The sequence below is a fragment of the Lingula anatina genome, chromosome 9, assembly GCF_051362555.1.
Source record: "Lingula anatina isolate TDL-2025a chromosome 9, LinAna3.0, whole genome shotgun sequence".
In the NCBI taxonomy this organism is placed as follows: Eukaryota; Metazoa; Brachiopoda; class Lingulata; order Lingulida; family Lingulidae; genus Lingula; species Lingula anatina.
Window position 1 is genome coordinate 20110057 of NC_141775.1, and position 19221 is coordinate 20129277.

The 19221-nt window shown below is 35.8% G+C and overlaps 1 protein-coding gene across 1 annotated transcript in view; it reads left to right on the forward strand.

The window, feature by feature from the left end:
* The first annotated feature begins 3117 nt into the window (after nt 1-3117).
* The window catches only part of LOC106180484 (uncharacterized), a 39000-nt gene continuing 22896 nt past the window's right edge, over nt 3118-19221 (forward strand). The window contains exons 1-4 of the mRNA XM_086996330.1: nt 3118-3244; nt 3544-3594; nt 14413-14463; nt 15343-15588. Coding sequence (XP_086852456.1) covers nt 3118-3244; nt 3544-3594; nt 14413-14463; nt 15343-15588 — 475 coding nt within the window. The remainder of the gene's footprint in view (nt 3245-3543; nt 3595-14412; nt 14464-15342; nt 15589-19221) is intronic.

Here is a 19221-nt window from a genome sequence, read left to right on the forward strand (position 1 = left end):
TTTACCTCAAGCTCTGCCAAGGAGGTCATATTTTCACCCCCGTTTGTCTGTCATCCACATAACACAAAAAGTTATGGACTGATTTTGCAGAAATTTTCAGGAACTGTCGGAAGTGGGCCAAAGAGGACAATGATTAATTTTTGGTGGTGGTCTGGAACAATAATCAATCAATTATCAATAATAATCAACAATTTCTGCCTTGACAGAGGTCTGCACTCTCAAAGTGCTTTTCTAGCTACGTTATGTTTTCCTTTATAATTTTTTCTCAAACACTTGCATTTGTGACTTTTAACTCTCATCTGCCTGGGGCTCTGCACATTTTCTGTATTTCCACATAAGCAGTTGTATTGTTTTTTATGTCTTTAAACATTATGTAATATTATTTTATGCACTGTCATCATTTTTCAAATATTGAGAGTTTCATAATGTGAATTTGAACTCTCATGGTCCTGAAACTGTAATTTTATTGAAGGGGTGGACCATCTTCTGGGTCTTCCTGAAGACAGTCAGGTTATTAAGTTTATATTGACTGGTATCTATTTTTTTCTGTTGGAAGACCATCAAAATGGAGGATGGATCAACATAGATACTTTGTAATACTGTCAGAAAATATCTCTGGGTCCGCTCCTGTTATTGACCATGTTACCTGTTGTGCAAGATTAAAATTCAGTGTTGACTGACAGTGCTATTATAAGCATTATTTATTATTGCATCAAAATTGACAAAATGACCTTTTTTGCATCTTTATTTTCTGTTTTTTGTCTGTACATTTGACAGCTTTGCTGCCTTGTTTTTTTTTTAACTAGTAAGCAAAATCTCTTACACTGCTACAGCACATCATCTACTTGCTACAATTTTTACATCTGATGGTTTTTAAATTAAAGCTTACTGTCCCTGTGATTCATCAGCTGAGATTTTTTTTTTTGAATAAGTCATATTGTGTAATATTATTCTGTGTTGTTGTTAAAGGGATAACAATTGTTTGTATGATATCCATATTTACTAATAAATATATTGTAAACAACTCATAAAAATATAACAAATTATGTTTTACCACTAAAATGGCAGTCAACACATTTATTCGTACCACCAGCCTGTAAGTTGTTGGTACTCCTAATTTTATTCCCGACCCGTCTCATACAGCTCCACTAGCTCCGCATTCTGGAGCTGGATACAAGTCACCATTCTCCTCCTAGACCCCAAGGACCCATGTCCCCATCTCTTGGATTTAGGTCACATATTATCTCAATTTGAACCCTTTTTTTTGGCTCAGTTGGTGCATTATCCTGGGCATGACGTTCGTTGAAACGCACCCTTGTCAAAATTTTTGAAAATTCGATGCCAAATATCTCTCAAACCAAAGGAATTATCGGAAAAATTACTATAGAATTTTGACCGAAAGTCATATTTGTAGATTCCAGATATGCCCTTGGATTTGACAGTTGACCTTTATCTCAAGGTCAAACAGGCCAAAATCTCCAAAAAATGGGGATTTAAAAAAAATATGTTTGTGCCAATTTTTAGAAACTACACCGACCTAAGTGGGGGGATTACAATTTGGGACTTCTTCGGGAGTTTGGGGTCAATAGGTGCATTTTCACAGGAGAGGCAGCCGTTAGATGCCAAAGCTGAAAACTCTCTATTAAACCAGAACCCTAAATACAAGAGACCTCTTGTTTTTTGCATTTCGTAGAGCTTGTCAAGCTCAATTGATACGTACTGGGGTTGGAATCCATTTTTTTGTTTGTTTTTGATATGTAGGTTAGGAGTTGTGCTATATAAAAAAGTACATTTCAATATTCAGTAGTGAAGCAAAATGTGAAATACTCAAAAACTGGCAGAGATACACCCATGGTTACTATTGACCTTGAATAAGAAGTCACATACTGGCAGCCAAACTGTGACCTTGAAATTGACCTTTGACCTAGTTTTTCATCTTAAACTAAGTCTTGCAAATTTTTTGCCTCTTTTATCTGCAAAAATGGCAGAGATACACTTTGTGTGCAAATCGACTTTGTGATTTATGAAAAATGTCTGTATACTTCACTTTGTTCTTCAGCAGTGATTCAGTATCCAGATTACACACCCTTTTTATCTATCTGTCTATTTTACTCGAAGTTTGTTTTACCCTGATATAAATAACGCACCATAGTATTTTTGGGAATTTCTCAATTCAATTCAAAAATTTAATTAAGCTGCGATTTATCGACTTTTGTCATCGTGAAAATGTGAGATTTTACATAACACACTGTTACTCTCAAGCACATATGCAGGCATCCACCTCTCTAGATTTTCTCTCGTTTCCTCTCTGCTATCACTTCACAATAAATATAACGTCTGCAAACATCATCGTTCACCTTATCCATGAGTCCTTTTGTCAATCTGAAGCATAACATATGTATTACCAGGTGAGTTTAATGAACGGCTTCGCCGATTGTGTGAAAGTGGTAAGATTCCAGTATACCGACAGCGAGTAGCTATTGTTGGACCTTACGGTGTGGGAAAGACTCATCTCGCCAAGCGCCTCATCCATGAGGAATATATCAAAGAAGAAGATGCAAATACAACTGGCGTGAATATATACCGCCATAGGTGTGTTGTCCATAAAGCTGGCCGATCCTGTTGGATCAGAGGAAAAGGTAAGCAGAATATAGGAAAATGGTAGACACATATGGAATTTGTTTATAAAGAATACAAAGAACAGAAGATAAGACATTTTCAATTTTACCACATAATTCACAATAAGGAATTATACATACATGTACGTGTGGGTGTCGAAATGTGTCCTTCCATATCTTAGTATGGTAGACGAGGGGCTGAGTGAAAAAGTACCTAAATAAGTGGTGCCTTTGTATTGTTATCAATCATTTGACATACATGACACTTTACAATATACTACTATAGCCCATTGATTATTTTTTAACTGGGTACAAACACGATAATTTCATTCTCTGTAAAAACACCATGCTTTATTTTACTCAATATTGAATTAAATTTTTCAACGGTGTAGCCTGATACGTACACTCAGAAAAGGTACATTTAGATGCAATGCTTGATCTAACTGTATGATCCTTCCAACTATTCTCAGATGATCCAAAAGACCAGTTTGCACAAAATATGGCAATTGGAGTACAGAATTCAGATACGTTTTGCCAGCCGGACTTAACAGTATTAGACCAAACGCCACTAGAGGAATCCCTACCAGATTCGGAAGTGAATATTAATAACATGCTGACAAATAGAGGTATTGTACATGATTGTCTCGAATAGTTCATCTTGGTGCAATTTAAACAGATATTTGTACAATGTAGTTATTCTTCTTTTTTGCCAAGAGATTCCACCTTCTATGTTTTTTTTTTTCGTTGGCCATTCCACATATATGTGCCTTGAAGACAGCATCCCAAATTTTATTTTATATGTTTAAATTTTGTAAAGAAATTCCTTTCTAAATTCTTTTATCTTAGCCATGTTTTTGTTTACTTTAAAGTTGAGTCATTTTCTGCTAGAATGGTGTTTGATATTATTCTTCTCTTTATTCTACAGCCGCTCCCCCTGATGACAGTGAATTACCTGCCTCTCCTGACAAAACAGCAGGTAAATAGTGCACATGTAGTAAAACAAGATTCTCGTGTATTCTTAGCTTGCCGATTAGGTATGTGAGTGTCTACATTCTTATTTTCATCAAACTGGGACTTAGAACTCACACTGGCATGAAGCTCAGAGGTAATCAAATTTTCTTAAAGCAATAATAACTCTTCGTTTTGGCCAAAAAATGAATTTTCCTGGAGTCAACAACAATTTTCCCACACTTACCAATAGTTAATGAATCTATTTTTATATTCAAAGTTAGTCCCTGGTTTTTTTTCAAAAAGTTTGGTTTTTAGTTAAAATCTCTTAAGAGATTTTACCACAGTATAGCCATCAATGGAGGTCACGTGATCTGAAGACAAGCTCAGATATCAGAATAATAGCTATAACGGCTGTTTTCGTCGTAAAACGGAATATATTATATTTCTATGAGTTATTCACAATGTTTTTATTGTGAAATATAGATTTCATACGAAGAGTTATTATCCCTTTAATGTCCATGTTTTTAATAGAAGATAATTAAAATTTTGTGGTATTTATACAGTTGACCATTATGTTATATTGCATCAAAAACCTACTTTGTGCACTATCACCATAACGTTATAAAAAGAAAACTGTTACCTATTTTTTTATTTACAAAAATGGTTCTTAGGATTGACAAACAGCTTAAATTAGAAAACCAGCTCTTTTGAATTATTGTTTTAATCGAATTATGCATTTTTTGTGAAATTTCTATTTATCTCATTCTGGTGTGAGCTTCAACTCTCATGGGCCTGAAGCCTTATGCTTTTACTTACATCGTTATATACTATTGTGCATAATTAAATTTTGAGGTTGACTGTGCAGTTAAGCATTGTATTACATTAGAACTGACAGCCTCCTATTTTGTGCATTATTATTTTCTGCTTTTTTAAAATTGTGACTTAGATATTTCATGGGCCTGAATACCTTTGCTAGTCACATTTGGGTGACAAGCCTCTAATCTTCCATTGGGTAACTACTAGCAAAATTCAGAACTATAAGGTCACTTGCCTAAATTAAGTTTCAAGTGGCAATAAAATTAGACATGTTGAGATTCCCTGTAAACTCCCATAGGTTAAGTTCTCTGCCAGATAACAGTGTCCATAATAGGGAAGCAGTGATAATTATGCAGATAAATGTTGTTTAATTTTGCAAATAAGTTTTCAAAAAATTATTTTGTATAATGCCAACATTAATGCTAGTTTGAAAAGCAGCTTTACTGGAATGTTTTGTTTTTAATTTTTTCAAACACTGAGGGTTTCAACTCAATTTTTAACTCCCCTCCACCTGAAGCTCTGCACATTTTCTGTTTTCCCACATAAGCAGTTGTATTGGTATTTATGTATTTCAACATTATGTAACATTATATTATTCTATGCACTGCTTTCATATGTCAGATATTGTGATTTCATTATGTGAATTTGAACTCTCGTGGTCCTGAAACTGTAAGGCCACACTTTTTTAATTTTATGGATGACATCCTGCGCGCGCACGGATTTTCGCCCGTTCTCCAAAAAAAAAAAAAGCCCCCCCCCCCCAGCCCCCAACGAAGTTGGTTGTCGCAAACGTTGTTATTGAATTTGCAAGGAAATGAGCTTTCTGCGCATGCATATTTTCGCCACGTGGAAATGCGGCCACTTTGCTGTCAAATTAATCTCTAGGATTACTTTCAAATTACACAACAATAAAAGTCATCAAGAGAACGGGCGCCATCGTTTTGGATTGGTATGCCATTGCTATTGGGCATGGAGATATCACCTTTTTACAATTGTGCGAAAGGCTGGCGGCGGCCGAAACATTTCTGTGACATTCTGTATAAAGCAGCACATTAATACCAGGTTTTCTGTAGCGAAAAAAGGTCGACAAGTGCGTCGAGGTATTTGGTGGGCTGAAGGTCGGACAGGCCACCTGACAGTTTAGCTGCTTCGTGTGAGTTGAAGTTGACAAAATGGCATCGTCTGAAATGACCTTTAATAGATTTGGTAGTATTAAGCATATCTTTGCATCATTTTTTAAACATTTCTGTGAAGTGTTCAAAATGTTTTAATATTCTGAGAATACAAATAAAGACGCACTGTTTGATTGATATTTGTTTTATTGATTGCTATACCAAATGAATGCATGAAATAACCTTAATAGATTTGGTAATATGAAGTATATCAATTCATGACTTTTTTTTTACATTTCTACGAAGTATTCACAATGCTTTAATATTTTGAGAGCATGGATAAAGACATATTGTTAGTTTGATACGTGTTTCTGTGGTTAAATTTGTGTTTCCAGCTGTGTACTGACAGCATTCCTTTACTTAAGCAGTTTTTTTTTTTTTGGACTGTTTTTTTTTTTTTTCGCCCTCTCGCACCGATTTTGGGGTACCCAGAGGATGTCATCCATAAAAATAAAAAAGTGTGGCCTAATCTTATCATAGGGGCAGATTGGGATCGTCCTCAAGGTTTTCAGGAAGACGGTCAGATTTTAAAGTTTACATTGACGGGTATCTATTTTTATGTACAGACACAGATGTGTCTGTACATATTGCCATCACCTGCGTCTGTCGTCGCCATCGCCGATGGCGATGGCGATGCCGATGGCGATGCCGGCGCCGTGCACTTTCCTTGTAAACACGATAAGTGGAGGGCAGTTTTACTTTTTGGCTTTATATTTACAGAGCTGATGAATATTCATAAAATGCAGGTCAAGTTCGAAAATCAGCATGATCGGGCCATTATTGTAGAAGTTATGCTGTTTTTTCACTTTTCAGCATATTTTTCACATTTCCTCAGATTCAATTCTTAGGCATGTTAACAGTCTCATTATTAAACTAATAAGATACGTAAAAGTTTTTGTTTGACATTTCCTGCATCTTTACAACATTGTTAGTTGATTTTGTAAAAATGATGGTAAACTTGTTATCGTGTATTGTGTAATTAAGTGTCAAAAATGGAAATAAACACATATCATTGCAGTTTGTCAGATTTAATCATCCACTATGTTCAGAATCTCATAATGGAAGAAATTGGACATTTAACACTGCTCTGTTGATATTTTTCCCATCTCATCAATTTTCTTAGTTGATCATATAAAAATGGCAGTAAACTGTTAATTTTGTTATATGTTAAAAATTGTTAAAAACTGAAAAAAAAAACATTTCAGAACAGTGCTGTCTTGTTTACATTTTGGCATTTCAAGTTGTGACTTTGAAATTCCATGGGCCTGAAGACCTTTGCTAGTCACATTTTCTGAATATCCATGATACTAATATTTTATTATTAAAAATTGATGGTCATCATGCTGTTAAACATTATGTAATATTGCATCAAAATTTGAAAAAACCTATTTTGGGCACTGCTCCCATGATGACCATTTAAGAAAAACCATGTCACTTACTGTTCTCAAACAGTACAGTAAATATATATAGATGTGTCTGTACATATTGCCATCACCTGCGTCTGTTGTCCCCGTCATCGCCGTCGCTGGCGCCGTGCACTTTCATTGTAAACACGATAAGTAGAAGGCGTGTCTGTACATATTGCCATCACCTGCGTCTGTCGTCGCCGTCGCCGATGCTGATGCCGATGCCGATGCCGTCGCCGTGCACTTTCCTTGTAAACACGATAAGTGGAGGGCAGTTTTACTTTTTGGCTTTATATTTACAGAGCTGATGAATATTCATAAAACGCAGGTCAAGTTCGAAAATCAGCATGATCGGGCCATTGTTGTAGAAGTTATGCTATTTTTTCACTTTTCAGCATATATGCAACACTGTAAACACATTTTAAGGAAAACCGTTAGGCCTGTTGTCATGAAACTCACAGGAGTAATCAATCATACTAAAACAGGTCAAGTTCGAAAAATCAGCATGATCGGGCCATTTTTAGGGGAGTTATGCTTTTTTTTTTCATTTTTCAGCATATATGCAACACTGTAAACACAATATAAGAAAAACAGATAGGCCAATTGTCATTAAACTCACAGGAGTGGTCAATCTTACTAAAACGCAGGTTGAGTTCGAAAATCAGCATAATTGGGCCATTATTTTAGAAGTTATGCTGTTTTTTCATATTTCCTCAGATTCAATTCTTAGGCATGTTAACAGTCTTATTACTAGTACCACCAGCGTGTACGCTGGCGGTACTCATGGTTTTAGTCCCGACCCGTCTCGTCCGGCTCCGCCGGCTCTGCCGGCTCCGTAAGCTCCGCCGGCTCCGCGTACTGGCGCCGGATACAAGCCACCGTTACCGCTTCTCCTCCTAGACCGCAAGGACCCCTGTCCCCATCTCTTGGATTTAGGTCACATATAACCTCAACTTGAACCCCCAGGTTTTTTTGTCTCAGTCGCTGCATTGACCTGGGCGTGACGCTCCTTGAAATGCACCCTTGTCAAAATTTTTGAAAATTCAATGCCAATTATCTACCCTACGGAAGGAATTATGGGAAAATTTTCTACAGACAGCTTTCCAAAAGTCATATGTGTAGATTTCAAATTTGCCCTTGGATTTGACCTTTGACCTTTATTTCAAGGTCAAACGGGCCAAAATTAAAAAAAAATGAAATTTTTTAAGAAAAAAAATATTATTTGCCCTGTTATTCAGACACCACACAGACTTAACCAATAATATTATTGGAAAGTGTTACCCTTCAGGTCATCTTTCATCTCCATGAATTTGGGGTCAATCGGTGCATTTTCTTGGGAGTAACGGCCATAAGATGCCAAAACTGAAAACTGTCTCTAATTCGGGAACCGTTAATGCTAGAGACCCATTCTTTTTTGCATTTTGTAGAGCATGTAAAGCCCAACACTGAAAGTGGTCCCCGTTTTTTTGTATTCCAAACGGTTTTCGTGTTATGCTGTATTAAAAAGTACTTTGTGGTGGCACATTATTGTAACTCAGAATTGTAACATTTAGTCCCTTATATCTCCAAAACTGGCCGAGATAGGTCAATAGTTATTATTTAAGTTGAATAGGAAGTCATTTACTTGCAATCTAGATGTGAGCTTGAAATTGACCTTTGACCTACTTTTCACCATGAACTGAACTTTGCAAATTATTGTTCCCTTTTATCTCCAAAACTGGCAGAGATAGGTCAATAGTTACTATTGAACTTGAATAGGAAGTCACATACTGGCAATTTAACAGTGACCTTAAAATTGACCTTTGACCTACTTTTCACCATGAATTGAACTTTGCCAATTTTCGTTCCCTTTAATCCCCAAAACTGACAGAGATAGGTCCATAGTCACTATTGAACTTGAATAGGAAGTCATATACTGACAATTTACTATGACCTTAAATTTGACCTTTGACCTACTTTTTACCACAAACTGAACTTTGCAAATTTTTGTTCCCTTTTATCTCCAAAACTGGCAAAGATACGCCCATAGTTACTATTGAATTTGAATAGAAAGTCATTAGAGGCAATTTATTTTGACCTTAAAATTGACCTTTAACCTACTTTTCACCATGAACTGAACTTTGAAAATATTTGTTCCCTTTTATCTCCAAAACTGGCAGAGATAGGTCCATAGTTACCATTGAACTTGAATAGGAAGTCATACACTGGCAATCTAAGTGGGACCTTGAAATTGACCTTTGACCTACTTTTCATCATGAACTGAACTTTGCAGATTTTCTTTCCCTTTTATCTCCAAAACTGGCAGAGATAGGTCCATAGTTACTATTGAACTTAAATAGGAAGTCATATACTGGCAATTTACTGTGACCTTAAAATTGACCTTTGACCGTCTTTTTACTATGAACTGAACTTAGCAAATTTTCGTTCACCTTTATCTTCAAAACTGACAGAGATAGGTCCATAGTTACTATTGAACTTGAATAGGAAGTACACTAGCAATCTGTGACCTTGAAATTGACCTTTGACCTACTTTTTATGATGAACTGCTTTTTGCATGTTTTCTGGCCTTTAAATCTGCAAAATTGGCAAAGAAATGCCCATGGTTGCTATTGAACTTGAATAGAAATTCATATACTATGATATTGAAATTGACCTTTGACCTACTTTTTCACCATGAACTGAGCTTTGCATATTTTCTTGCCTCTCATATCTTTAAATCTAGCAGAGATGTCCCCATTGTTTCCCCTAGGTTTTATCTTTTGTCAGCATATATGCACCATTGACAACGTATTTCAAGGAAAACCAATAGGCCTTTTGTCTAGAGAATACAGGAGTGATCAAGGGTATGAAAATGCAAGTCAATTCAAAAATCTGCTTGATTGTATCATTTTTAGTCATATTTTTTTGCATATTTTGAGAACTCTTGTTGATTGCATCTTATAGAGCTTGTCAAACACCAGACTGGTGATGGTGTCCCTTTTAGGAGGGGGGGGGGTCCATACGAATGCGCTTACTCCAGCTGGTGGTACAATATCCGGAGGCGGTATCGCCTCTCTGATCCTCTAGTTTTACTAAGAAGATACGTAAAAGTTTTTGTTTGACATTTCCTGCATCTTTACAGCATTGTTAGTTGATTTTGTAAAAATGATGGTAAACTTGTTATCGTGTATTGTGTAATAAAGTGTCAAAAATGGAAATAAACACATATCATTGCAGTTTGTCAGATTCAATCATTCACTATGTACAGAATCTCAGAATGGAAGAAATTGGACATTTAACACTGCTCTATTAATATTTTTCCCATCTCATCAATTTTCTCAGTTGATCATATAAAAACGGTAGTAAACTGTTAATTTTGTTTTATGTTAGAAATTGTTAAAACTGGAAAAAAAAAACATTTCAGAACATTGCTGTCTTGTATACATTTTGGCATTTTCAAGTTGTGACTTTGAAGTTCCATGGGCCTGAAGACCTTTGCTAGTCTTATTTTCTGAATATCCATAATACTAATATTTTATTATTAAAATTGATGGTCATTATGCTGTTAAACATTATGTAATATTGCATCAAAATTTGAAAAAAAAAAAAACTATTTTGGGCATTGCTCCCATGATGACCATTTAAGAAAAACCATGTCACTTACTGTTCTCAAACTTACAGGCAAGAAACATTGGACTAAAATACAGCTTCAGTAGGCAATGCAGTCTGTTTGGTAATTCTTACTGCCAGTTAAACGTTTTTTTTTTTTTGTGAAAATTTAATTTTTCACATATTGGCATTTTCAAGGTGTGACTTTGAAGTTCCACGGGCTTGAAGACCCATGCTAGTCACATTTTCTGACAATTCTTGATACGTATATTTTATTATTAAAAATTGACGGTCATTATGCTGTTAACCATTATGTAATATGGCATCAGAATAGAAGAAAACACAATTTTGGGTGCTGCTGCCATGATGACCATTATGGGAAAACCATGTTAGGGGAGAGCGGGGTTGGTTGGAACAGTTTTCACCTTTTTTGCGATATCTCAGCAGTCAAAGCTTTGGGGACAAAAATAAAAAATCTGATAGGGGAAAATTATATGCCGCACTTATCTATGAAATAAAACATCAAGTAGGTCTTTTTATTTTAGAGTAATAAATGCTCAAAGTTGGCTCCTAAAACGTTCCATCTCACCCCACCCGCGGGGTCAGTTGGAACAGGCAGTGGGGTGAGTTGGAACAAGAGGGCGAGTTGGAACGCTTGCATATAAATTCAAAGTATAATTCATTTTAAGAGTAGGTTTATCTATATTAATTTCCCAACAAGTACGTGTTACTTTGTATTCGTATCTCCATAGTTTGTAAGCATTTTTTACGTTTACAATTTGCTTTCAAATAGTCTTTTCGATGTATAAACCATATCCAGTTACACTTCATTTCATAATGATAACAAAAGTGGTGTAGTTTAAGAGAAAAGAAATTGAACTCATATAACTCAACCTATTAACAACAGTATGTTAGACCTACAAATGAAAACTGTATCTCTTTCAACTCAACAACTCAGAATCAAAATCGCAGTTCTGACATATGTAGGCCCTACACTTGGTCAACCTTTGTACAGTCTTCATGTGACCACTTTAAACAAACAATGCATTTAACCCATTGCTCTTTTGGTCGGCTGTTAATGAACGGCTCCCAACAAACCAGACGTGGCCACTCTTCTTCTGACTCAGAATCGCTGGTCATCTTTAATTTCCCTTTTCTTGATTTTCTCTATTGACTAGAAATCTTAAACTGTTTTTTATTTTTGTTGCGCTTGTCCTTTTTAATTTTGTTGGGCTTGGCCTTTTCTTTTTCGAGTAGCTCATTTTCAGGTGTGTCAGTTAGTACTGCACTGCATTGTTTTCTTCTTTTAATCTTTGGAATGCGACGGTGAGCCTTTGGAAAGGGTCTAATTATTGCTGGACTTGAGCTGTTTGGGGTTTTTCTTAAGTGAGCTTTAGTGTGCTGTAGCACCTCTTCCGGTGAGGGCAACTGAGATTTCAACTGAATCTTTGTCTAAGTTACGAGGTGAATGTTTGTCCTTTCTGGCGGATTTTGTACCGTCGTTCACTAAACATTAACAGCAACCCCCAATCCATTACACAAAACATTTAAAACCACATCGGCAGAATTGGTGTTGTATAGTTTATCCATAACATAGGCTCTCAGCTAGAATATTTTCATTTTGCCGCGAAAAGCAGAGTAATAATCAACATTTCCTTCCACATCTAAAAGCAATTTATCGCAAAAAGCAACTGTGGGCATGCAGACCCCTTTCGACCAAACAGCTAGGAACTGCATTTAACAAGCAATGACCCCCCCCCCCTTGTATCTTCTACACGCATGTACATTCCGGCATCTTGGAGATGTTCTATCAGCTAGATTCCGTCTCCAGTTGGAGTTGTACTGGGTTACTACGTTACTACTCTCTTTAAAGTTGAAATTAAAACATTTAGAGAGGTTTAAAAAATGAAAAACACCGTGCGGGGTGGGTTGGAACACCCCTGACAGTGTTCCAACTGGCCCCATGTCAAATGTTCCGACCAGCCCCCATGACGTCATGGCCTACTTATGACACTGTATTTCTTTAACACGTGGGAAGTGATTAAAAAAAACAAAAGCCTTTTGAACATCAAGGTGGCCCTAAACGCTATGCACAATTTCAGTGATATAATCCTTATACTTTAGTTTACAGCACGATGAATGTCAAAAATATGAAAACTTACTTCGAGTAGCGAAAATAAGTTTTTTTCGCATAAAACTTTTACTGCATTTTCGAAACTTCCACAAGTTTACCGGATGAATGACCATGCCACGTGACATTTTTATGCTGAAGGAGCACATGATCGGTCTTGTGATTTAAGAAATAAAGCCAATGTTCCAACTTACCCGCGTTCCAACCCACCCCGCTCTCCCCTACTTATGATTGCCAAACTTTAAAAAAAGAAATACAGGACTAAAATGCAGCCTGAGTTGGAAAAGCAGTCTAATTGGCTTCTTTTTCTGGAAGTTATACATTTTCAAAGTGTGAACTTGTTACACATTTTACTTACATTGGTATTACCTGTTGAGCATAATTAAAATTTGATGTTGAATTTGCAGTTTAACATAATGTACTTTTGCATCAGAATTGACAGTAGCCTATTTTGTACATAGTTATTTCCTGTTTTTTGTCTGTACATTTGACAGCTTTGCTGCCTTGTTTTTGTTGGAAGACCATCTAAAATGGAGGGTGGATTAACAAAGATATTTTAAAATACTGTCAGAAAATACATTTGGATCCACTCCTGTTATTGACCATGTTACCTGTTGTGCATGACTTAAATTCAGTGTCGATTGACTGTGCTATTACAAGTATTATTTATTTTTTTATCAAAATGAGAAATTAACCTATTTTTTGCATCTTTATTTATTTATTTATTTATTTTGTCTGTAGACTCGCCCTTCAAGAAATCCATGCCTTCAAGAAATCGACGAAAACTGGAAGTGCGTGTTTTTTGCACCGTTTTTCCTGTCATGCCCATCGTAAACACTGTGTTGTCAAGTAAAATGAAGCGTCTGATACAAAGTATCAAATGCGGCAATGACGTGCTTGCTTGCGATGCGTTCAGTACACTTTGTTTACACTGAGAAGTCGAGGTCAGGAATGCATTATGTTTTTCTATGTAATTACGCAGTTTCAATTTTGATTAGTAAATTTTCTTTTATCTGCATGGTCATTTTCCGAACATTTGTATAAGCCACGAAATATTTCTCATCGGAAAATCACCCAGCAGCTTTCCAAGTACAAGCAAGTGACGTCATGACGCACTTCCGGTTTTCGTCAAGATCTTGAAGGGATTAGCTTTACGGTTTGCTGCACATTTAAAGCGTTCTGTCTCAAAATGTACTCGACTGCTTGGATTGAAATTTACAAAACTTATTCTTCACATGATATCACACATATGTGCTTAATTTGAGAGCTTTAGCTGTTATATATTTTCTACAGTGCCCATTCAAAATTGAAAAAGAGCTATTTTCTGTCGATTTCTTGAAGGGCAAGTCTACATTTGACAGATTTGCTGTCTTGTTTTATCTGGGTACAAACACGACAATTTAATTTTCTGTAAAATAAGTCTTCTTTATATGACTGAGGATTATTTTTCTTTTTGCCAAGGGATTCCACCTTCTATGTGTTTTTCGTTGGCCATTATACCTTATGTGCCTTGAAGACTGGGCACTTGATACCAATTATACTTGATCTTATTAGACGCATTTTCGATGTAATTTATTTATTTTTATACAATATTTATACAATATCCCAAAGTTATATGTTAAAATTTTGTAAAGAAATTCCTTTATCTTAGCCACGTTTTTGTTTACGTTAAGATTGAGTCATTTTCTGCTGGAATGGGGTTTGATATTCTTCTTCTCTTTATTCTACAGCCGCTCCCCCTGATGACAGGGAATCACCTGCCTCTCCTGACAGAGAAGCAGGTAAGTAGTGCACATGTAGTAAAACAAGATTCCGTCTTTTGCTCAGAATCTGCGAGTGTTGTTCTTAGCTTGTCGATTAAGTATGTGAGTTCCTGCATTCTTATTTTCATCAAACTGTATTAATAATGTTACATTAAAATTGACTATACCTTACAATTTTAATTGATTTTAATTAATGTTAAAACATTCAGTGTTTATCACCCCGTTATGTTTTGAGCTTACCCACTTGTATTCATCAGAGAGGATACATTTTTAAGAAAAAATTTTTTTTTTGCAAATTGCCGTTAAACCTTCAGAAACAGACGAAAGCTTCTAATTTATTTGATAACTGTTTCACAAAGTTAATTGACACTAAACACATTCAAATTTTGTGAATAATTACGATACTTTTTTATGCTAAAAAGTTTTATTTTAACTGCACTGTTTATTGTACAGTCCTTTTCAAAGGTGAAAGTGGATCTCATACCTCTGGGGAAGAAAACATGAGTAGTATAAGAATGTTGACGATATGTCGATGTATGAACAGTCCCTGACAAATGAAATAAATTAGATTGAAAGCAAGTCTATAAAGATTAAGGTCTAGTCTCTCTCTCTCTCTCTCTCTCTCTCAAACCCCCCCCCCCTCCCCCCCCCCCCCCCCCCCCCCCCCCCCCCCTTTGAAGAAGGCACATCAGCTGAAAACTCAATCGGGCGCTTGATACCAATTATACTTATTACATGCATTTGCAATCTAATTTATTTATTTTTATACAATATTTATACAATATACTGCGGGATTAATACGATGATTTAGATGAATATGCACGCATTGCAATACATAACAATATGCATTATGCTAAAATCAGTTAGTTCGGCCATAGCTTATTGTATTCTTCGCAGTGGCAGAAAGGGACCATCTAGATGATATTGACAAGGAGCTATTGGAAAAAATTGAGAAAATTGCCAGAGGAGAAGATGTGGAGCCAGAGAAACAGGTCACAATTTGGGATTTTGCAGGACAGGATGTCTACTACACCACGCACCAAACATTCCTCTCAGAGCGGATCATCTACTTGTTGGTATTCCGACTTGACCAGGACCTCGATGATAAAATCCGTGTATACAGGGGAGAGAAGACACTGAAAGGTATTGTTGAGCTTTATGTATATATCTTTACATGTATAAGCTACTCAGGGCCCTCATGTAAATGGCCTGTCAGCTGTGTGTAATTTCTTTATTAAAAGACCCACATTTTTAAATCTCTCTATTGCTCTTAATATATATATATATATATATATATATATATATATATATATATATATATATATATATATATATATATATATATATATATAACATTGAGTTTTTAGTAGTGTTAATTGTACCACCAGCGTTAGTGCTGGCGGTACACATGGTTTTAGTCCCGTCCGGATCGGTCCACCGGCTCCGCCGGCTCCTGCGGCTCCGCCGGACGGCTACCGTTACCACTTCTCCTCCTAGACGGTAAGGGCCCCCGTACCCATCTCTTGGATTTAGGTCACCTATAATCTCAACTCGTTCTACGTAAAATTTGGGCTTTGTCGGTATTGGGGTCTAGGTGTGGCACTCATTGCAATGCACCCTTGTCTAAAAATGGCAAAATTAAATGCTAATTATCTACCCTACGGATGGAATTATGGGAAAAATTTCTACAGACGGCTTTCCAAAAGTCATATGTGTAGATTTCAAATATGCCCTTGGATTTGACCTTTGACCTTTATTTCAAGGTCAAATGGGCCAAAATTTTCAAAAAAATTAATTTTTTTACGAAAAAAAAATTATTTGCCCTGTTATTCAGACACCACACAGACAAAATATATAAGGCTTGGCAAAGCAGACAACATGTGGTCAAAAATGACATTATTTCATCAAATTTGAACTTCTGGAACTTCAGAGCACCTCCCATTTCAAGAATTTTGACCAAAATGACCTTTTCTTTATTTTAATTAATTTTTTCTGTAGGAAATTTATGGCACATTATGGTAACTCCAAAATTATAACATTTAGTCCCTTATATCTCCAAAACTGGCAGAGATAGGTCCAAAGTTACTATTGAAGTTGAATAGGAAGTCATATACTGGCAATCTTACTGTGACCTTGAAATTGACCTTTGACCTACTTTTCACCATGAATTGAACTTTGCAAATTTTGCTTCCCTTTTATCTCCAAAACTGGCAGAGATAGGTCCATAGTTACTATTGAAGTTGAATAGGAAGTCATATACTGGCCATCTAAATGTGACCTTAAAATTGACCTTTGGCCTACTTTTCACCATGAACTGAACTTTATGAATTTTGCTTCCCTTTTATCTCCAAAACTGGCAGAGATAGGTCCATAGATACTATTAAACTTGAATAGGAAGTCATATACTGGCAATCTTAATGTGACCTTAAAATTGACCTTTGACCTACTTTTCACCATGAACTGAACTCTGCTAATTTCTTTCTCTTTTAACTCCAAACCTGGCAGAGATAGGTTCATAGTTACTATTGAAGTTGAATAGGAAGTCATATACTGGCAATCTATATGTGACCTTGAAATTGACCTTTGACCTACTTTTCACCATGAATTGAACTTTGCAAATTTTGCTTCCATTTTATCTCCAAAACTGGCACAGATAGGTCCATAGTTGCTCTTGAACTTGAATAGGAAGTCATCTCCTGGCAATCTAAGTGTGACCTTGAAATTGACCTTTGACCTACTTATTATCATGAACTGAACTCTGCTAATTTCTTTCTCTTTTAACTCCAAACCTGGCAGAGATAGGTCCATAGTTACTATTGAAGTTAAATATGAAGTCATATTCTGGCAATTCACTGTGACCTTGAAATTGACCTTTGACCTTCTTTTCACCATGAACTGAACTTTGCATATTTTGCTTCCCTTTTATCTTCAAAACTGGCAGAGATATGTCCATGGTTACTATTGAACTTGAATAGGAAGTCATATACTGGCAATCTTACTGTGACCTTGAAATTGACATTTGACCTACTTTTCACCATGAACTGAACTTTGCAAATTTTGCTTCCCTTTTTTCTCCAAAACTGGCTGAGATAGGTCCATAATTACTATAGAACTTGAATAGGAAGTCATACACTGGCAATCTAAATGTGACCTTGAAATTGACCTTTGACCTACTTTTCACCATGAACTGAACTTTGCACATTTTGCTTCCCTTTTATCTCCAAAGTTACGCTGTATCAAAAAGTACATTGGTGGTGAAAGCAAAATGTGCAGTACGGTAATGGATAATAAATTTTGAACTCCAGAAAAATAAATCATAAGGCTTGGCAAAGCAGACAACTCAAGGTCAAAAATGACATTATATCATCAAATTTGAACATCTCGAACTTCAGAACACCTCCCATTTCAAGAATTTTGACCAAAATGACCTTTTATAATAATAATAATAATATATTTATTTAAAGTCTAAAATCCATAAAATATGTTCTGTAGACTTTACAAACTAAAAACCTAAAACACAGTAAGATGAATTGAATTAATAAAATTATGACTTAATAGTCTGAGTTAAGATAATGATGCCCAGTTAATATTTCCGAGTTATAAAATGTTCTTTAATAAAATTTGTGAAAAAGGTATGTTTTTAAAGCTTTTTTAAAATCCTTCACTGAGCTAATGCTTCTCAAGTCTAGAGGTAATTTATTCCACTCATGTGGTGCTGCGTACTGGAATGATTTTTCGCCAAAAGATTTTAGTCTTGCGTTCTGTGGTTTTAGTAATAATTGATCCTTAGATCTTAAGGTACGGTTTGGTGTGTAATGAGATACAAGATCACAAATAAAATCTGGTGCAAGTCCGTAAAAAGCCGCATGAGCATGAGTTAAAAGTTTGAATAAGATCCGGGCGTTTACAGGTAGCCAGTGAAGTTGTTTTAATATCTTTATTTTAATTAATTATTTCTGTAGGAAATTTATGGCACATTATGGTAACTCCAAAATTATAACATTTAGTCCCTTATATCTCCAAAACTGGCAGAGATAGGTCCATAGTTACTATTGAAGTTGAATAGGAAGTCATATACTGGCAATCTTACTGTGACCTTGAAATTGACCTTTGACCTACTTTTCACCATGAACTGAACTTTGCAAATTTTGCTTCCCTTTTATCTCCAAAACTGGCAGAAAGGTCCATAGTTACTATTGAAGTTGAATAGGAAGTCATATACTGGCAATCTTAATGTGACCTTAAAATTGACCTTTGGCCTACTTTTCACCATGAACTGAACTTTGCAAATTTTGCTTCCCTTTTATCTCCAAAACTGGCAGAAAGGTCCATAGTTACTATTGAAGTTGAATAGGAAGTCATATACTGGCAATCTTAATGTGACCTTAAAATTGACCTTTGGCCTACTTTTCACCATGAACTGAACTTTACGAATTTTGCTTCCCTTTTATCTCCAAAACTGGCAGAGATAGGTCCATAGTTACTATTAAACTTGAATAGAAGTCATGTACTGGCAATTTACTGTGACCTTGAAATTGACCTTTGACCTACCTTATGATGAATTCACTTTGATTGTACCATTTTAAGTTATGTATATTTTTTGCATATTTTGAAAATTCTTCTTGATTGCATTTTTACAGCTTGTCAAGCACAAAACTGGTGGCTGTGTCCCTTACTTTGTGTATGTGGGGGTCTATACGAATGCGCTTGCTCCAGCTGGTGGTACAATATTTGGAGGCGGTATCACCTCTCTGATCCTCTAGTTTTAAATGGTTC